The sequence below is a fragment of the Lipophrys pholis genome, assembly GCF_963383615.2.
Source record: "Lipophrys pholis genome assembly, chromosome: 1".
In the NCBI taxonomy this organism is placed as follows: Eukaryota; Metazoa; Chordata; class Actinopteri; order Blenniiformes; family Blenniidae; genus Lipophrys; species Lipophrys pholis.
In genome coordinates this window covers 20,429,142-20,451,319 of record NC_137635.1, presented here as the reverse complement: position 1 = coordinate 20,451,319, position 22,178 = coordinate 20,429,142, and the positions used below count along the sequence as shown (strand labels likewise).

Genomic DNA, 22,178 nt, shown 5'->3' with positions numbered 1-22,178 from the left:
TACACTAGGAGCTGGAGCCAATCCCAGATGACTCAATGTTTTTGGCCTGTGGGAGGAACCCCGGAAGAAAGATCACAGGGTAGAGAAGTGAAAACATAATGTATAACCACATTATTCAAATACCTATTAATGTTATTCAAATATTGTATGATGAGTACTCTGTGTACATTTTACTTATGATACTGTGTGTGTGTGTGTGTGTGTGTGTGTGTGTGTGTGTGTGTGTGTGTGTGTGTGTGTGTGTGTGTGTGTGTGTGTGTAAAACGTTTTCTCATTGTTTCTGAAACTTTGATGATAAATTGTTTCTTCCATCAGTGACTTTGTCTTCCTCTCTCCCTTTGACGTTTATATTTTCCCCACTTGAAGGCGCTAGAGACCACAACAGTGTGTGTGTGTGTGTGTGTGTGTGTGTGTGTGTGTGTGTGTGTGTGTGTGTGTGTGTGCGCGCGCGCGCAAGACAGAGAGGGAGAGACAGCGTGCACGCGCATGCTTAATATAACCAGAGGCGTCATCAAAACAGAAAGAAGGAGGAAAAAAAAGCAGTTGATTAAAAAAAAAAAAAAAGAGCATTTATTGATAAGTTACCACCAGACATCTGCTCACCTATCTCCATCATCAATCCATCCTCCCCCCTTCGCTTTCATATCTGGCGTCTGGCAATAAATAATTATTTACAACCATTAGGAAGGCACAGATGAAAGGCAACAAGAAGTTACTGTCATTAGAGAGGCTGTCACTGCAGTAATATACAACGAATGAGGCAGCCTGGAATCAATACGGTTGCATAAAAAGCTGATAGATGACGGTCACTAATTGATAGTCTTGGCTGGATAAAGGGTAGGACCACGTGTGTCTTCTCTTTCACCTTCTCTCGCAGCCGCATTAAGGTTTTCGGACATGAATGAGGAGCTCACGGTTGGATGGAGGTGAGGCAGGTTTTTGGAATATCCCAGCAAAAGGATTCAGTTATCTAAGAGAAGAGGATAAACAACAAAGTTGACGGACTTTAAACAGCTGATTTCCTATCTACTCCATGTATTTAAGAGATGAACTGATATTTTAATGGGTACATAAGACAGATGAAAAGCATAGAGCACCAGTCAAGATGTCGCCTATTGTCACTTTCCAGATCATTTAGTATCCCTAGAAGTGGCAAGGGTTTATTAAAACACCTAGTCAAACAAAGTTGTCCAATTTTTGATGGAAATATATATGAACAGATTCTATAGTTTTATCATGCTCATTATGTATGAAGGTGTTGCCCTTGAATGCCCTTGAAATGTTTGTACATTTGTTAAAAAAAAAAAAAAAAAACAAGATCCACTCCTATTTCAGCAGCATAAATATGAGTATGACTATATGAGTTAATGTTGTTTCTGACAGAACTGCTCTCAGAATACACAGCAAATTGCAGTTTACTGGGGCTGCACAGCCAAAGACCAGTCAAACCCATGCTGACCCCTTTCCAATGCCAAAAGTACCATTAATGAGCACTTGATTATCAGAAGTGGGCCACAGAGAAATGGATAAAGGTAGCCTGGTCTGAAGAACTGAATGAAGTTTTCTAGACCATGTGCACCCTTTCATGGATACAGATTCCCTGATGGCACTGGCCTCTTTCTGCTAAAATCGGCCTTCTGCAAAGCAAAAAAAAAAAAGACTCAGGAAAGGTTGGAGGAGCACAAGGGTGAGTTTGTGCCAGCTCTCAATCCAATCAAGCATCTATAGGGTGTGATGGATAAATAAGTCTGATCCATTGGAGCCACACCTCACAATTATTAGGTTTAAATGGTCTTAAGGGATCAAACTAACATGTTGGTGGCAGATACCACAACACACTTTCTGACGACAATTTATCAAGTATGTAATCCGAAGATTCTGGTTGATGGATATACTTTTGATACATTCTCCTCATTTTGTTCGGGAAATAAAATGTTCATTCCTATTTTTACTGACAGGGCTTCTTACCTCTGCACTCATATCTGAGGTCTGAGAAGAGAACGTGTTCTTGTGAGAAGGCAAACAGGCCGAGTCTGCCTCCAGCCAGGTTGTGGTCGTACACGGCCCCAGAGTCACACAATAACTCCTTGCCCTCATACACCACCACCCTGCAGAGAAAATATTCCCATGCACCATTACAGACGCACATCAGCTACTGGGAAATTGTAGCACTGAACTCTTTAAGGATCTATTTTTAGAAAGGAACTCAATGCATTGACCTAAAAGCTGTAAATTAGCACAACTTTGAGATATCTCAGATTTGGTATAGCTTTGCTCCACTATATTTTGTAACAATTGTCTATAAATTGAATGGATGTTGGTGTAGTGGTTAGTACTCTCATGTTGTAGTGAGAACGTGAGGGATGAGTCATACTTGGGCTTGGAGGCCTTTCTGTGTGGAGTTTGCATGTTTCCCCGAAGTTTCCATCGGGTTTCTGAAGGTATCTAGTGACTCTAAAGTGGATGTAGGTGTGACTGTCTGGATGTACCCTGCCCCTTCAACAGTAGTCCGCCAGGACTAGCTTCAGTGCTGCACAGCTCTGAATTAGATAAAACCATATCGAAAAACATGGATGGAGAAATTTCATTACATTGTTTTCAGTTGTAAAATAATATACAATCTACTGCTGCTTTGAATGCTCAAGTCATTATACATTTGCACGCTGCCCTTCTGGCTCAGCTTTGTGATTTGGCTCTAAAATTCATTTAAGTTTTTAACATTTCAGTCCATAGTTCTCAATTTATCCTTGGGTAGAGCACATGACGTCAAATAGATATATTTGTGACAAGAGTTACAATAAAGCAAAAATATAAGCGCATGCCTGTCCTTCACGATACCCAGAATCTTTTCAGCTTCACAGCTAATACACACACAGTCATCCTACACTACAATCATTCAGTGCCTGAACTACAAAAAAAGAGTGGGGATTTTAGCACTTGAACAACCAGTATTCGCACAAAAAAGCTCTCGCTCTATGGCCTCACTTTTTCCCATGTTGAAAATCCTTCTGTGGTACTCATGTTGTTCTTTCCATTTCTCACATAAATAGCACAGCAAGAATCCTTGTGCGGGGAATTTTTATTTTTTTTTAAAGCTGTTAGTGAGAACGGGAAGTACATGTGTCAGATTAAGGAGAACTGGGTCCATCACAGAAAGTGAATTACACTGTTATCATAAAATAACTCGAAGAGATTGATGATATCCTCGACTGTAAGAACATCTGAGCCTGGCACTGGATGTGATTTTTGCAGACTTAAGAGGTTACTCAGCAGATTGTTTCTCCGCTATGTGAACTAAGATGGTGCTGACTGAGCCACAAACATTTGATTTAGAAGAACCTGCCCACAGGTTTTAGATTGTTTTGGAGATCAATTTTGCCCAAGATACATTTAGTTTAGATCTTCCCAGTGCACAAAAAAGCAAGTTTTAAGTCACTCCCTGCAAGATTTCAGCATTGTGCAGAGTTTCTAAAACTGGTCAGCAGTATTCTACAATTGTCATTGCTGCTGGAGAATTATTAAAATTAAATTCTCCGAAACACACTATAGATATTTCAATGTTATATTCCAGCCATGCTTGTTCATAGCTTTTCATATCCATTTACAGATCCCATTTGATGGTAATACTGGTAACTGTAGAAATAACTACAAACAAATGTTCTTCAGTCATTTTCTTTTTCTTTCTGCATGATATTCTTGGACTGGTTTCATCGAAAAATCAATTTCCTATAATAAATCTGAACGCCATGAGCTCATCCCGCTCAGTTTATTGAGGCTTTGAAGTTATACGAGTACCTGATGAACCCGGTCTTGGGTCGGTGGATAAGGTGCATGCGGTAAGCTGTGTAGTCCTTCCATCCAGTTTTATTGGGGTCATGCCACAATGTTCTGACCTGAAACAGACACACACACACACACGGCACCAGAGCAGAGAGGACCATAAAGCTACCTGATCTTTACAGTGCCGTTGTCATAAATCATGGTTTGTTAAAGGTCATTTTAGAAAAGGTTCATATTTTGAAGTAACAGATTTTTGTCCTGTAAATATTATAAGAATAGGCAGATATATGCAGGGTTGCTCCATCATGCCTGGTTTCTGCTGTTTCCGGTGTGCCACAGGGCATTGCGTAGGTACTCCCCCGGTCCTGTAGTGGAGTTGACCAGTTTGATCGAGACTCCGGCATTGGCATAAGCCTTGAAGGGCTTTTTCTCCCAGTATGCTTGAGACACCTGCTCTCACAGAGAGACAAACAGGCAACGCAGAGTGGAGGTTAAGTTGAAGTATGTAAACAAGTGCATGTTTGAGTATCAGCACACAAAAAGAAGCATCAAAATTCAAACTTTCTTTGTGATGTATTTTTACCTTTGACACAGTACTGTAAACATTGTTGTGCAAGGTACTGGGAAACAGTAATCAATTACAGCTAATTCCTTTATATGGATTCGTCCTTTAAGATAAGAGGGAATATACTATATTTATCTGATAGTCGGGCCATTACAGTGATAGCTAATAGACAATAAGGTCAATATGATGAATAAGAGCAGTAAAACAAAGTAAATATGAAATGATTATAAAGTAATGTACATACAAACAGGACACTATATACAAGAAAAAGGTAGCTCAAATGTATCAGTTGAAGTAATGATTACTGCAGGTTAAAAGTAATTTCTGCAATAATCAGTGTGTACATGCAGTAGCTGTATTATAGGTGTGGGTTCAGTCTAATGACTGATTCACTCACACAAGTCCAGCTGGAGACATTTCATTAGAAGCACATGCTCCACAATCGTGAAGTAAGCAGTTTGTGAAAGAAAAGGATTTCTGAACTAATTATAATTAGAAGAAGAAGCAGCAACAAACCAGAAGTACTAACATGTGGATGGCAGCATCTATATTGCTCGTGCTGATGCACCATAAGTACTGTTGAAAAAGACTCATGTAAATAATATTTACAGTTTGTGCTGTTTGTTGAGTTATTTCAGGATAAGCAGTTCTGCAACTTTGCTTTTATATATGACAAACCTGAAAATTAGGTGAGTGCCCTGCACCATTTTGCTTCCAGTCGGGGTTATCGGCCTTAATATCACCTTTAAAGCCTCACCTGTTTCCACATGACAACATAGAAGCGTCGACTGGACTGGTAGGCGAACACGATGCCGGCATAGTCGTCGTCTCTGTTCGTGTTCACATAAAATGTCACACTGAAGTCCACTGCACTGAACCTGTCATAGCCTGATCGGACAGAGGGACGTTATGGTTAGTGGACCCATCGTGATCATTTTTACACCTCTTTGTGTTTAGCCATACCCAAAGCGATCCCAGGGTCTGAGTTTGCAGTCTGTAGCAGCTCTGTACCTTCACTCCGGATCACCCAAAGGGGATCAGACTGCGTGGTGCCTTTAGGGTCCAACAAAACAACCTGAAACTTCCTGAAATCTGTCGAGCCTATATCCTGGTTTAGTGGACAGGGATCCAGTGCATCTGGAATGCTGTCATTGTCGAAATCATCAAAGCATGCATCTCCACTGCCATCACCTGAGGGAGAAAAATAAAAACAGCAGGTGTGACAACACTTTTCTGCATCATCTTTTGACAAAAATGGACAGAAGAAGACTGGACATAAAGTGTAATGTACCAAGAAAGTCCCGCACGACGGTAAACGCATTAAAAAAATAAATTATGTTTGAATAATCATCCTACAGAGAGCAATAACCTGTTTGTTTTTATGTCCAACCTAATAATTACAAAGCAAACATAATGTTTTACTGGATGACTGCAAATCCATTAAATCCTTTCAGTTTATTTGCAGATGTGCAAAAGATTAGGTATGGATTTCTGGTGGTAATAAAACATGAAAATACGTCACTGACCATCAGAATCCAACTGGTCCCTGTTGGGCACCAGTCTGCAGTTGTCGCGGTCGTCGGGGACGCCATCATTGTCATCATCATGGTCACAAACGTCTCCTCTGCCATCACTGTCATGGTCGGCCTGGTTGCTATTTGGGATGTAAGGACAGTTGTCCAGAGAGTTTTGGTGGCCGTCCTCATCAATGTCCATGTTGTCGTCGCACATGTCGCCCACAAGGTCACTGTCGGAGTCCAGCTGCAAAAACACACACACAAAATACTATTGCAATACAGCACTGGCATGTATTTAAAGTGTATTGCCTTTAAGTCTTTGTGTTATTTTGTTGCAGAACCTGCAGTGGATTGTGAAGCAGGGGGCAGTTGTCACACTGGTCTCCAACGCCATCAAGGTCTGTGTCTCTCTGGTCAGTGTTGTAGACAAGAGGACAATTGTCATATTCATTCAGGACTTCTAAAAATATATGGAAACACAAACACATAGAAATAGATTGAGTAAGGTGTCTTGTTTAGTTTTTCTGGTGAGGCATACCTTCCAACGTTTAGAAATCAAGATTGCCTGCATTATAGTGAAATTAATCAATATTTCAGGAATGACACATTTTTAGTTAGCATATCGCATTTGCAAGCAGTTTATTACACTATTGATCCTGATTCCAGTTTGCAGTGTTTGCCAATGCATTTAAATCCTGCTACTGCTGTTCTGGATGACATTTAAGCTGCCTTCCTGTTTTTTTTTCCTTGCAGATGGTCCATATTTCATCATATCTCGGGAAGAGTTCAAACTGTTGTTGCAGATGGCTTCACAACAAATCTCCAGATGGCCTATAAAGGTATCCTTTGAGGTTCGGTATTAGGACCACTGCTATTTATTTTGTACATGAAGAAATATCATTTGACAACTGTTGTACTTTTTGTAGCAACGCCATGTCGGTCAACAAAAAGGCAGTCAACATTTTTGGTGCGTGGCTGCAGCTTTTTCCAGCATGCCTTCTTTTGTCTGCATTTTTTTTTTTAATCGTAAAGACAATTATAATCAAAACAAATTAAAATGTTAAGAAAACACAAATTGAATTTCAAAGCAAAACTCTTATACTGATGTTTCTTCTTTGAAAAAGCCAATGACAGCATTTTATATTCGAAATATGTTTGTAAATGCAAGGAAGTTGGGGATTTTTCTGGGGATTATCACTAGACGGTGAACAAAACTTTCTGTTGGTTTCTGTTTCAAAGTCAATGGTTTCTGTAATGAATGGTAACAAACATCTGACAGGAGTGAGATTGCTGTTAGTCAGAGAAGATATTGAAATTGTAAAAAAAAAGAAGAAGCATTTCTTCTAAATGCCCCTATAGTTATCAGCTTGTGAATTCATCAAGAAGGTAATCTGATTCTTTGTTGAGTTTCTGAAATTGAGTGTCTTGAACGAAAAACCTCTGTTACACTTAAATGCAAAACATCAAAAATAGGGGATTCAAATGTCAGAAATAGTGGAAAATGTTAAATCTGAGTGAGACGTTTCTTAAGCAGGTGAAATATCACTGCCACAAGCATTTTGCAGAGGTTTTACAGGTAAACAACATGCAGCCACACAAGCCACCATTACACATGAGACAGTCGGATTATCTCGCCACCACTGCAGGCATACACACAGTGAGACGAGCACATCCCTGCATAAATTCCATGCTGGACTGATACTGGTGGAGTAGAGGAAGAGAAAGAGAAGGAAAAGAATAGGGGTGGGTAAGGAGAGAATATGGAAGGAGAGTTGGGGCAGGGAGACTGTGGAGAAAGTGGGGGAAGGTAAGAGAAGAGGAAAAGAGAATAGGAGGAAAGTAGGGGGAGAACTGGCAGAGGGGTGGGAGATAGTAGGAAGAAGGAAGAGGGGAGAATGGATAGGCGAGGCAGAGAGTAGGGGGATGGTAGGAGAAGCGTAGGATGAGAGGAGGGGAAGGATAAGAGAAGATTAGAAAAAGAGCGAGGGGAATGGGTGAGTGGAGGGATAAGAGGGAAAGAGTGGGGGAGAATGAGGGAAGAGTAAAGGCAGAGAGGGGGAGCAGTATAGGGGTTGGTGTAGTGGACATAATTAATGTCTGAGGAGCAACGTTTTAATTGGTCTTGTTGTATTCCACTTCAAATTTGATCTGTTTTATTCATCATGCAGCTGTGATGTAGTTTTAATAGGTTGTTGGATACCAGCTTTTCTTTCTTTTTTTTCCAGGGCTGTGACACTGAGCGGCTCCTACCATCTCCGTCCACGTCAATGCTGCAGGCATCTCCTTCGCCGTTGTCGTCAGTGTCTGTCTGCAGTGGGTTGCTTTCGAATGGACAGTTGTCACAGCGGTCCCCGATCCCGTCCATGTCCGAGTCAAACTGCCGAGGGTTGTACATCAGCGGGCAGTTGTCCTGTACAGAGCAAACACCTTCACGTGCATGCAAACACACATATTCTGTGAATATAAGGTGATAGAAGAGTTCGTCTCACCCTCTCGTCAAAGATGTCATCGTTGTCATCATCATTGTCGCAGGCGTCCCCTTGCCCGTCCTTATCCCAGTCTTCCTGCCCAGAGTTTGGCAGCATGGGGCAATTATCCTGCAGCCAATCACAACGCATTTTAATTGAATCACACCCCACCGGAACACAGCTCAAGCTTCTGTCAGACCATCAGATTGATTTAGACCCACATTCACTTCAGCAACGCAGATTCTCATCTCGCCGGGTCCCATATATTCGAGAAAATCGCATTTTTGTACCTTTTGACAGTGATAGGTGGTGTTCCTTTTGCAGGGCAGTTTGTTGTTGGGCCAGCCATCCAGATCGGAGTCTTCAGCACACAGAAAGCCATCACCAGCAAACCCGACGGCACACACACACTTGTACAAGACCTCAGATGACAGACCGAGGTACACACATTCAGCATACTTGTGGCAGGTATGTGTGCCGTCCTTGCAAGGATTGTATGGTTCACACACCTACAATCAGAGCAGCTCTTTGAAAACCCCAAAATCTCTGTGGGTCATATGTAGTTCAACGCAAAGTGAGCGGGCCGTAAAATGTTTATTGAAAGTGGAAAAAAACACATGCCTGCCTGGTTTTCAGGGCTTCCTGCAGTCCGAGGCCATAAGGCTGGGTCCCTTTATAGCGCGGAGGACACGGCAGACAGTAGAATCCAGGGTCTGTGTTTACGCACTCCGTAACACACACACCCTCAGCTTCACACTGGAGAAGCAGGGCAGAAGGGATCATTAGTATTAACTGTGCGTACAAAGGTGTTACAAGTGCTGTGTACATAGACTTTGGCAGGACATTTATGTCTTTTGAAATGGTTAGTTGATTACAGTCCCATTACAAGCCAGACACTGAACTATGACCCATCATAGCCTCCGGGCCTTGATGAAATGCAGCAGGTTGAGGGGAAAACTGAATGTCAACAACCAATTCAAGGTGTCACAGCCATCATCACTCAACGCCAGAGAGAACAAGACCAACACGGTATGTGAGTGATCATAGCAAAGTGATTCATGGACTAAGCACCAACATTATAAAATTCAGTTTTATGCAAAATATTTCAATATTTCACCCAAATATTTTAAAAAGAAGGAGTAGAACAGAACAATATAATGTATTCCTTCAGGTAGGACTGCAAAAATACGAACTCTACAGTGTCTACTCCAGTCAAATGTTCTGCATGTTTTGACTGATGGTTAATCAAATAGTAAAATTATAACACAGTGAAAGGTACTAACAATTATGACTGAAAAATAATGTTGCAAACCTACCACTGTCAAAGTGAAAACAAACCAGTTTTCTTGCATGCATTATGCAGACTTTCATTTGGTTATTGAGTTCATATGACCACTCGGTGTTTAAGGACAATTAAAGAGCCACAGGTGGACCACATAACACGTAGTTCTGCAATAGGAGGAAAATGATGAATTTCTCTCAAGGATACATACAATAGTCCTTCAGCTATTTTCAAGGACCAAATGCACTACATATAAGCCACAATATGTTCATACTGAGCTGTTTTCATGCAGGCTTTTCCTTTTTACCTCATTCTCATCTTCGCAGTGAGTGCCATTTCCTCGTAATCCCAGTGGACAATGTCCACATTCCCATGATCCATCACTTTTGGATGTGCATTTTGCTCCAGGAAAACATGGATTTGACAGTAAGCACTTATCTGAAATACATACAAATGTGCATTTAGTGTGATTAGCCTTTTGCACAAAACACATATTTTTTAAATGACAGGTGCGTGTGTTTATGTGTGTGGATTCATACAAAAATCATTGAAGGAACACTTTAAGTTCTTTTCATTCCTCTATTGTTTAAAATGCAATAATCTGAGCCTTAGCCAGCTTATTCTATCTGTTATACTTTGAAGAATCATGAAGTTTTACCTATCGGACATGGCTGTTTGTTACATGCTTCATAGTCCACAGGATCTCCAGCACAAAGTTTCCCACCGTTCTGAGGTGCAGGATTCAAACACTCTCGCTCGCGTGTCACGAGACCTCCACCACATGACACTGAGCACAGTGACCATTCGCTCCAGGTCGTCCAGCCTCCAGCAACTAAACACAGCCACAAATTATTTGTAGGCCAGTGAAGCACCACGGTCGAGTTTGTAGGTATGTTTGTGTAGTCACCTGGGCAAAGTGTGTTGTTGCAAGGCTGTGTCTCTCTGCTGATGCCTGCGCATTCTCTGCCTCCCTTGTGCGGTGGGGGATTGTTGCACAGACGGAGCCTGGTCATGTTGCCATCTCCACATGTAGTTGTACAAGTAGACCAAGGAGACCAAAGGCCCCAGTTCCCGTCAGTACGCACTAGATATAAGACAAGCATATAAAGTTTTCAAAATGTGCTAAATAATTACATAGAATACAATACAATACAATACAACACAATACAATACAATACAATACAATACAACACAATACAATACAATACAACACAATACAATACAATACAATATTTATAATAATCTATACAAACAAAAAGTTATATTTATTGCATATTTATATATCTACACAGAGATATATGTGACACATCCAGGTAGAGCTGTTATTATTGCTTGTTAAAGTCTGATTGCAGCTGGCAGTTAAGGCTTCGTGTTGCATTTGAGAAAATCCGGACCAGACCACAGTGTGTACATTAAGAAATAAAAATAGCACGTTTCCAATTATAAACCATCCAACTATCTTTTATACCAATTGATAATCTCAGGGTCGTGATGTGCTGGAGGCGGTCCCAGCCGACTGTACAGACGAATGTAGGAAACCCCCTGGACAGGTCGTCTGTCCTTCACAGTTCAAATAACACACACTTTCATGTCCACAGCAATATTTTCAGAATAACCATCAATCTGTATTCTACAAGACTTAATTCAGGTCAGGGTCGCGGGGTACTGGAGCCGATCTCTTCTAATGGGTAGAGGCAGGGTACACCCGGGACTGGTCGCCAGTCCATCACAGGGAGAGAGCCATACAAACTCACAATAAACAATCAATAAACCTCGTACACAAGTTTTGGCTAGTGGGAGGAAACCCACATGCATGTACTGAGAGAAAATGCAAACTCAACACCAAGGGGCCAACAAGCCCAACCAGGACTTGAACTTACAACATTCTGGCTATGAGGCGAGAGTTCAAACCACTTCTGTGCAGCTGCAATGATAGCTATGATCTCAAAAATGTATTTTTCTTTTCACATCCAATTTACTCGTCTAGTTTTGGGAAACTATTGAACTCACTCACTTGAACTACTATCATTCAAAAAATATACTGAATTAAACAAATGTGACAGATCAGACATAGAGCGGAGGGAAGCCTGACCCTTGCGGTCACACTTCAGCAGCATGCAGCTGCGGGTTTGGACTGACGGGCCGCCGCAGAGTGGTTTGATCCCGTCGCAGGATCGACCTCGTTGCTGGCCTCCACGTCCACAGGTGGCTGAACAGTGAGTCCACTCCGACCACGGGGACCAGCCGTCCTCATCACCTTTATTGGTCGGACACACAAATGCATGGTTATTGCCACGTCCCAAAATTTGGAGACGTTGGCACAAATTTTTAAAATTTAACTCACTGACACATATGGGACAACAACTTCCATCAATGAAGGATGGATGGATGCAGGATACAGGCGGACATGACGCCTGCTGACACACAGCCTTCCCCTCCTGGACAGGACAGAACAAGTGGATTCAGATTTTGCAACAATGTCATGTTATCTGATCCAGATGTTTTGTTAACTGCCAATTTTTGTATAAGAACAATATGCTCTTATGACTCATAATAAGTCTGGCTACTCCCTCAAACCACCATTGACAAAACGATATTTTATGAAGAAAAACAGACTCTGGGAGAAGATGCATGAAATGTAGTTAGAGGCTTTGAAAAAAGAAAAAAAAGACTCAAGTGAATTATTCCAAGTAGATGCACAGATTTAAAAGGGCAAGTCTGACACTTCAGAAAATATAAGTGTTTGATTTATTTATGTGAGATGAGAATATCAATTCTACATTCCTATCACTCTGTTACAGAAAAAACTACATACGGTGACAGCGAGATAAGCACAGGGCTTCCAAGCTCCACATGAAAATTGATGGTGACTTTGGAGGTCCGCGCCATAAACTGACATCAATTCTTCTTTATGTGAACATATCTCGTAATAAAAAGCATTTTGCTACATGATATCTAATAGTGTCCCTGCTCTGCATCAAGCTTGACTATATTTATAGTTTGCTTTGTTTGACGCTGGTGATTCAACTTTAAACCTTTGAACACGGCAATTTTACTTTAGGTTCGGCGAATAAAACCTTCGATGTCTAAACTTCAGTAAAAGAAAAAGCTACTTTCTGCATTGATAATCAATTTTTTATTGAGGGGTCACAGGTTTTATAACTTTAGCCCTCTAGCAGCCATGTACCCACACACAAACGTTATCTAATCAATCACTTGCAGTAATGATAAAGAAATAAACAAACTGCTAATAAACAGGGCAAAAGACATCACAGCAAACTCAAGTCACGTTAAGATTGACTGTATATCTATGACACCATTCACTTGAACACTTGTATAGGAGTTAGTTTTTTTTATTTGTTTTTTTTCAAGGAAACTCCTAATTACTAATTTATTGAGTTGAAGGTACACAAGGATTGTTCACCACTCACCTGGCAAGTGCAGGAAGTGCAACTGTCAACCTCCCAATCCTCCCCTTGCTCGTATATCCGTCCATCCTGCATGCACCACTCCTCCCCGTCCTTGTCTCTGTCAAGATCGTAGCCAACACCTCCACCTCCACCTCCACCTCCACCTCCACCTCGACCTCCTCCTCCTCCTCCTCCTCCTCCTCCTCCTCCTCCTCCTCCTCCACCTCCACCTCCTCCTCCACCTCCACCTCCACCTCCACCTCCACCTCCGCCGTTGCTGCTCCTGTTACTTAGCTCATCCAAAGAAATCTGCATATCCTCATTTTCTTTTGACTGGAAACACAAAAATGTACATACAACTTCTCAAAATAGTATTATAAATGTTATGTTGCATGAAGATCCTACAATCCTTAGACTTACTGGACTACTGCAGGATAAAACATTTGAGAGATGATGAGTGTTAACACAGATGATGCTCTTCTTTGCCTATTTTCCCCCCAATGTTACCAAGATATTTGCCACAAACCACTATGCTTTCTGCCAGTGTCAACTTCCTCTTGTGCTAATAGTGCTGGAAAATCTGTATTGGTTTTGTCAAAACAAATTTCCTTGTACTCATTTAAACTTGGTTAAACACGGTATAAAAATGGTCTCAAATGTATTGTTATAATCACAAAAGAAAATTAATTTCAAATGTTTGTTGGTATCAAAAACTGACCAAAAGCATCTATAAAGGCACTTGATATTATTCGCTCTCTTTTTTGTTAAATCTGTAAATTCATATGAAACATGTCAACAGCAGCAGCAGCACCAAATCTGATCATATCTGTGTATCTTACTACTTTATCCAGGTCTTCAAGTAGATTGGTGGTCACAATACGCAATCCATAAATCTCAGTGAGCAAGCCCACCAGCTCCTCACATGGATGACGGCAGGTTTGTGATGACACGTTGACCTTTGTACCATCCACACCTATAGAAGAGGCGCCTGTATGTGTAAGTCTTTGCCAGATTAACATTGCAGTCTGCATAAATGATGCTGATGACGAAGGAAGCGGACATGCTGCAGTGGAGCATGTCTATGAATGCAAGCATTCTTTGTGCCCATAAGCAAATACACATGTGTGGCATACCTGCACGTACAGCTGCTGCATAGAGGAAAGTCAAAAGCCAGGGGAAACCTCTCAGAGGAGTCATTCCTGTTCACACATAAATCACATATGCAGTCACTGTGAGATATAGCAAGCTTACTGCTGCATCACTTCAGAATACAAGTAGGTGTGCTGCTGTGGAGATAAAAGAAAAAGAGTAAGATAAAGAGGGAATTAAACTTGCATACCTGTGTGATACTTGCTGCTCTGCCTCTCACCACGATTAGAAACCATGGCTGGTAGGATCGTCGCTGCTGCAGCTCCACAGAAATTGTGATAGAATGTATGTCTCTCTTATTTCCGTGTCCTTATTTTCCTCTCAGCTTGGCATTTAGATCACAGATTGCTAGCGCCGTTTCCTCAGTAATTAGTCATTGCAACTTCAAAAAAAAAGAGGAAAAAAAAACCTGGAAAGAGGGGGGTTACAGAATAATGTGAGTGAAGAACGTGCAGAGAGTTCTGTTAGTTCTGCAGGAATCTCCAATGTGGTCATGTATTTGTGTGTGTGTGTGTGTGTGTGTGTGTGTGTGTGTGTGTGTGTGTGTGTGTGTGTGTGTGTGTGTGTGTGTGTGTGTGTGTGTGTGTGTGTGTGTGTGTGTGTGTGTGTGTGTGTGCGTGTGTGTGTGTGTGAGGAGCAGGGGCCATATTTTACCTGAAATGTCTGGCGATGAACTATGCTGCATATCTCCCAGTGAGAAACCCAGCTGGATGGAAGAAACTGCGTCTGTTTGTGTTGACGTCTCATTGCAGGTTTGTCAGACACATCATTTAGACTCCTAACTCTCTGACAGAGACACACATGCAAACATGCGCTCACACACGGAAATGTACACTCTCACTGGCTGCTTAAGTTTTCCAATATTTGAGAAGTGAGGAAGCTGATATCACTATTGAACTTTTCAAAAAAATGCTTCATTAGAGTTTTTGCATTTTCATCCAAACACATACAGTATGTGAAATGCTGCAATTGACGCCCTTGCTGATTGGAGAGGTTTGTTGGCTAAGCATGAGCAAACTGAGGAAACTCAAAGCTTCTCTTATGATGCTCCCCCTCCCTCTCTCGCTCTCCTTCTCTTTCTTTCTCTCTCTCTCTCTCTCTCGCTCTCTCTCTCTCTCTCTCTCGCTCTCTCTCTCTCTCTCTCTCTCGCTCTCTCTCTCTCTCGCTCTCTCTCTCTCTCTCTCTCTCGCTCTCTCTCTCTCTCTCCATCCTTCTCTCTCTATTTGGTCTTCTCGTTCTTCTCCCTGCTGAGTCAAAGAGGCATCATCATCCTGAATCATATTTTCCATCTGTACACTTCACTTGTGGAATAATGAATCTCACAGATGTGTGGGGGACATGGATGCATGCAGATACAAGTGCCTGGTCCCATACAAACACACAAAATCCCAACTATTTCAAAATACCTAGAAACATCACAGGCGAGAACTATTGGGGACAGGCACCATGTTTCATCCTGGAAGTAGGTCAGTGGTGGAGACAGTGAAAACAGGTGCTGTCACAGAAAAAGCCCAAAAGTAATAACATCTGAGGGGACATAAAAGGTAAAGACTTGGGCGAGATTACTTGGCAAAGTCTAGCGTGACATTATTGGACTGATAGGCTGTGTAGAAGGCACAGTGTGTTCTGGGATCTGTCTCAAAGTCCAGAGACTCTGTCTTTCACTATGTTTATAGAGAGGAAATAGTTTTAAAGAGGGCACTCGCATCACTGTCTCAGAAAAGTGAAACTGATTGAAGGTTGCCGGGGCTATCAGGGAACCGCAAAAGAAACAAAATGACCTCTAAGGAGATTGTTGCAAGATAGAAAGAGGGTACTTTATGTAGTCAGGCAGCTTAAGAAAGGCTCAGACAGAGGTTCAGCAATTGCCCCATTTCTCAGTAACCAGCGAACTCAAAGGGCTTTTGCATTATATTCTAAGCCTTTACCGCCAGCAGCAACCAGAGGATGTCCTGCAATTGCCACACCGCTCTTAGCATGGAGTGGTCAAAGACTTACATGAGCTTAAGGTAAAAGGATTTACATTGGACAGTGGAGAGTAAAGTGAGACTGGAAAAGATCGGGGGCGGACTTGTTATAAGTAAGAGCTGGTTAAACATGAACAGCACATGTTGTTAAGGACTGCCCTTTATTTATTTATTGGCACAACAGAAGCAGCTTAAGCATGCAGACATGATTTTATAGATAGATAGATAGATAGATAGATAGATAGATAGATAGATAGATAGATAGATAGATAGATAGATAGATAGATAGATAGATAGATAGATAGATAGATAGATAGATAGATCGATAGATTATGAGATAGATAGATAGATAGATAGATAGATAGATAGATAGATAGATAGATAGATAGATAGATAGATGCTGATTCACAGCCAGTCCTCCCCTCTATTTATCCAACTCACAGGCACCGTGGGTCAGTAGAACAGGAGAAGAGCATTAATCCATTTATCAGATCATCCCAAATAGTCAGCAGATTAGTTTCTCTCAGGCATGGAACCTGTCGCACAACTGACATATTTATCTATACTATTCACACCCCTATGATCATTTTTTTGTACTTCAGCATTAAAGCTGTGATGCTATTATAGCCAACGGTGCTGATACGTAACAGCTGTGCTATGGGCAGTGCAGTATTTTGCAGGAGCCTTTAGGCAGCCCATTTTCACCTGTCATTCCTGGAGTGCGTCATGGTTGGTGTGCGGACCTCGAGACCCCTTCAGCCTGCGAGCAAACTGCGAGAGGTGACGCAGCGAGGTCAGAGCGGAACCGGCCTCCACTGAGCGCGGGGCTTTGCTCAGCTCAATTAGCGTGACATACTTTCCCCCCTGTGATCGCCTGCCTTCCGCTCGGTGGCTGTACGCAGAGGATTATGCCCGCTAACCTCGACAGCGCACTGCACATCGCGCCGTGGACCAAGAGCAACGGCCTTCCTTGCGCCTTTTACGCACGGATACAGCAGAAAAGTGCCAGTGGAGTATGCCTGCGGACGGGGACATGGCTGCGTTTGTCCCCCAGAAGGTGATCGTATACAACGGCCTGCTCCCTTACTCCGAGCGATTGGACCAGGAGGCCACGGAGCTGTTGGCGGAAATCAAAGGGAATCTCTGCAGAGCTGTGCTCCTGCGAGAGCTGTGGCCCGGAGTCGCTTTCTGGTGCAGAAAACTTTTCTCGTAAGTGTTGAATGAAGCCTGTCATCCAGGTATAGACTACATGAAATACATCCTTACAGCAGATTTGTATCTTTTCAATCAGTATCCATTTGGGAATAACTGCTTCTAAATTATTATAAAGTTATCATCCATCATATTAACATGGTGAAATATGAAGCAAAATGTATCACAAATATAACTCCACCATCATTCAAACATATAGGAGTTTGAAGTTCAGTGCAGAAATGTTGTAATTCACCTGTCTGCCACCCTTTAAAGGAGACATATCATGCTTTTAAATCCTTCCTTTTTACATATAATTCATACAGTTGTGGTCTATACAACGCGAAACTGCAATGCTTGGGTCTGAATTCCTCATTATTAGAGCTCCACAGGCCCCTTTTCAACCCCTTTTCTGATGCGCTTCTGAGAGCAACTCGTTTTGGGGCGGTCTCTTCAAATGCAAATGAGACACTTCATACCCCGCCTCCTCTCCAGGTTGCAGAGGTGACACTCGGTTCAACGTCACCCTGTTCGGCCATCTTTGTAGTTTGATAGAACAGATACAATTATCTAGCGGCGCAGAAACTTTATATTCACACATTATTTACAAAATGTCAACAACGGAAGATTTGTCCATCCAGCCATACATGTTGGAGCCAGAGTCGGACCCGGCGGAGCGAGATGAAAATGACGATGATGCACCTTCAGAACAACGTCTTCATATGGATGTAACGCAATGGTGTGTTACTATATTTACACTAACTTCTCCATCCATGCCCACTACTACAATACTGCCTGTATTACAACGACTATTTAACACAGAAGTTACAATATAATCTAAAACGAGCACACAGCGCTAACATATGAAGACGGTGCAACTGCTAATGCTAACAAAACAATGACAGGGACGTCTTATCATCACACTTTTTAGCGTTATATACAGCTTACCAAAGTGCTCTGTTCGTCGTCTCCATAGATAGAAGGAACTGACCGCTCAATCAGACCAAGTCTTTCGGCAAATCCTTCTTTATACTGGCGGAGGTTGCTGAAGCAGTCGTCCTTAAAGTGATTCGCGCACACAAAAATGACCTTACCCACAGATGTGGGTACATTTCTGTGCAAAATAAAACTCAACCAGGCACTTCGAAAAGGTTCTGATGCTGGGAGACGGTGTAACGAAGCTTGTGGGTTACTACATCCAACAACCGAACATTTCGACTTATCCTCTCGTAACTTCGGTTGGACTACAAAATCGCAGCGAGAAACAAAAATGGCGGATTGCTCGAAATGTCGATGTCCTAATTTGGCAGTTCCGCTGAGAATACTGTGACGTCATTGTTCAAAAAACTTAATAGAGAATAGAAAAATCGAAACCGATCGCAAAATATGACCAAAACAGAATATAAAGATATCAACGGAGCACCTGAAGAGACTACTTTGAACTTTTCTGTACTTCTAAACACTCTAAATATACAACAAAATGCATTTAAGGGCTAAAAAAGTGGATTTAGCATGATATGTCCCCTTTAACTTACATTAATGTTATTCTTTAAATCAACTTGTCATCACTTCAGATTCAGTGAGATTAGTGGATTTCCCATTGAGACAGAGAGTCACTGGAGCTGTGTATATAAGTCTACTGTGTTTTGATGATGTGGGTCACCTGCAGGAAGCTGCTCACTGACTGTCACCTCTCACCCGCAGGTTTCTCAAGCTCTATGGCCGCAGGTTCAGCAAAGAAGACCACATTCTCTTCATCAAGCTGCTCTATGAGTTGGTCACGTTGCCAAACCTGGAGCCGTACATGATGCAGAGCTATGCCAGACTCCTCATTCAGCTTCTGAAGTGGGTGTGACACAAAATTAACACACACATGCTCAAGGTGTAATATAAATATATATATATATATATATATATACATATACTGTAGCTGTTCAAGGTTAGGATGCTCGATGTAGGAATGGCGGCTGGCAAAGTAGAACTCTTCACATTAATCTAAAAAGACAGCTGGGGTCTTGTTATGGCTCTTCCTGGTGGACCTTTGGGCAGACCCATAGCATTGTTGGAAGGATTACATATCTGGAAATGTGCAGGATCCCCCAAGAGGAGCTGGAGGAGGTGGCTGGGGACTAATCTGTTTGGTTAGAATAAGAGTTTTGCTGATGAAACACAACACAGAAACTTCGATTCACAGTAACACGGAAATAAGAACGAGCGACTTGCCCAGCATGAGCGTTTCTTGCCCTTTTGCTCTGTATAATGAGATCAGCCTGCTTGGTAAACCTGAGCATGGTACAAGTGGCACAGTGATGTCAAATCGCATGACTTGTTAAAGTGGATTTTATTTTTATACTTCCTCTCTGTTGTCTTGATAAAGCCTTTTGTACAAAACATGCAGAACTGAGTGAGACAAGATATACATTAGTGTTACAGAGGTCATGCTCATAATGAAGATTACTCCATCACGATTCTTTCAGAGTATTTTGATCACTAGTTCAAAACTGCTGCAACAACGGCAACACAGTTAGAAATAAAACCATTGAAAGAAGAAATTGAAATTGAAATATCATCTCCACCAAATTTAGGTGTGACTCTTTGTTGAAAGAGTCACATTTTGTGATATTAGTTTTACATTAAGAAATAAAGCGGTAACTACTATTCAAGAGGGACAATGTGCTCGTGCACCAGGATCAGTCTGACATTTTAAAATATGTTTAGCTCTGGATTTATAAGATTCCACCTCATTCCATTGAATTACTTCCCTAATATATCTTTTCTTCATTGACAATGGAGTGGATAAAATACTCCGAGCTTCATTTAATAGTGTTTAAATATACCAAACTACAATCTAAATGTGCTTTTCTTGTAAGAATCATTGCGGTAACAGTCAGGGAGCTGCTTATTATTTCATCGTTAGATAGGTTGGTCGGCGTCATGGTCCAGGGTCCGGCCCTCATGCAGGGAGTCACAGGATAAATCTCACAGCTCATGAGACGATTAATGAGCAAGCTTTGCTGCTTTTTGTGGTTAATACACTGGAAAATTGTAGCTCATTGAGTCTCAAATGGGCATTTCAATAAATTCTATGAAGATATTTCATTTTGATGATAAAACTAAACATCTTTTTATCTGACAGTTACCGCATTTGAAATGTATTGAAAGAATGCAAATTGCACATAAAATACACACACACACACACACACACACACACACACACACACACACACACACACACACACACACACACACACACACACACACACACACACACACACACACACACATACACACACACACACACACACACGCTTGTGAAGTATGTTGATTTGATAGTACATTCATCATTCTTTAAGCCCTGACCCACTTTGTCTCTCAGATCAGATCCATCACTCCTCCAACAACAATGGGATGTTCTCCAAGATGGTCACATTCATCACTTCCTATTTGTCTCCATGATATTTCCACAGTTTTCGCGTCTCTCACCAAACCACATCATAATGTGGATGCCATTTGTCTTGAGTGCTTTCCATTAAATGTAAGGAGAAAGATCTGTGCAAACCGCGGGATTGTGCCAAGTCGAACAGTCAAGAGGGGAGACGGATTTGATGAAAATACTCAACATCAAGCATGGGGTCTCCATAGATTTCCTCTTTCCTTTGCATTTCACCGTCCTTTTCCCCGATTGTCTCCTCTCTCTTTCATTTTTCAAACGTCCCCAATGAGATTCTGTTCCAAAGCTGTTAGATGGATGAGAGAGGAGGAGACGAGAGGAATCTGAGGTGGTGGAAATTGTTTGTATTCTCCAGTGCAGGGCTGCTGAACCTCTCTGTGAGGTTTAATCCCATAAAATTTGTGATTTTTACAAAGACAGCGATGTGAAGGTTCTCGGGAGGATTTGATAAAACATGCTCCATTTAAAGCTTATAAAGTGCTTGTCAGTGAGACACCTTTCACTGTGCAGCCTGAAAGTTGAGCGCAGCTTTTGAAGAACCACAAATCATGAAAAAGGCACTGTCATGGCGTGGTTAGCTCGCAGAAAGCCAAACTTGTCTGGTTTTAGATCCTACACATGATTCTTTTTTCTCAATGGAACGCCTTATAGGCAGGCTGCATTGACAGTCTGTTTCTCCAGCTGAGTCACCACCTACAAATGACTAATGTCTGCAGTTGTCAGTCCAGTTAGCCTTTATTGAATAAGAGGAGTTATGGCATTGTGTTTGCAGACATGTCGGTAAGTTGGCAGCCGTCATGTTGAGAGCCGCCTGCGAGGTAGTGACTCATTTTCCCACTATTACAGACTCTATCAGACATCCTGCAGTTTCTCACCTCAGTATAACATTATTACCACAAGGGGGTCTTCAAAGGGCAGAACATCTAAGAACCCGCCTGAAGTCCTGCAGAAGCTCTACGCCCTGGCCACGCAGCTGATAACCATTTTTTTTTTAATAGGAAGAAGGAGCTGCTGTCGAGGGATGACCTGCAGTTGCCGTGGCGACCACTCTATGACTTATATGAGAGAGTCACCTACTCTAAAACGGAGCACCTCGGACTCATCTGGTTCCCCAAGTATGTGGTTTAATTTTTCCATACAGCTTCAGTGATACAAAACACAACGTCATTCCCATATGTAGTTTATTTGTAAAGGCTCTATGCTAAAAAGGATTCTTAATCTCATTTTTGGATCCTACCTCAGCAAAATTCTTTGCATCACTGAAAAGGAATAAAAACTATCTCTGCCTTACAGCTTATTCAACAACACAAGACAAAAAACATAAAATATGTTGATTTTAAAAGTTTATTACTGGGTGAGAGTGAAACTCAAATATTTTACAACTTATACAGTCTCATG

The 22,178-nt window shown here is 41.7% G+C and overlaps 2 protein-coding genes across 2 annotated transcripts in view; one reads left to right on the top strand and one right to left on the bottom strand.

Annotated features, from left to right (window-relative positions):
* Positions 1-32: 32 nt before the first annotated feature.
* On the bottom strand, positions 33-12,021 carry LOC308122715 (thrombospondin-2-like; the record flags this gene model as incomplete). Its single annotated transcript, XM_080484734.1, has 17 exons — positions 33-46; positions 1,969-2,108; positions 3,796-3,893; positions 4,090-4,230; positions 5,103-5,233; positions 5,309-5,536; positions 5,872-6,106; positions 6,204-6,322; positions 8,113-8,272; positions 8,352-8,459; positions 8,621-8,839; positions 8,952-9,086; positions 9,920-10,050; positions 10,271-10,444; positions 10,520-10,696; positions 11,705-11,869; positions 12,012-12,021. 17 exons carry the CDS (start codon positions 12,019-12,021, stop codon positions 33-35), a joined length of 2,385 nt encoding a protein of 794 aa, XP_080340860.1.
* Positions 12,022-17,036: 5,015 nt separating this feature from the next.
* psme4b (proteasome activator subunit 4b) overlaps positions 17,037-22,178 on the top strand; it is a 40,774-nt gene continuing 35,632 nt past the window's right edge. The window contains exons 1-3 of the mRNA XM_080484825.1: positions 17,037-17,347; positions 19,034-19,174; positions 21,779-21,895. Of these exons, the coding sequence (XP_080340951.1) occupies positions 17,154-17,347; positions 19,034-19,174; positions 21,779-21,895 (452 nt within the window). The 5' untranslated portion in view covers positions 17,037-17,153. The remainder of the gene's footprint in view (positions 17,348-19,033; positions 19,175-21,778; positions 21,896-22,178) is intronic.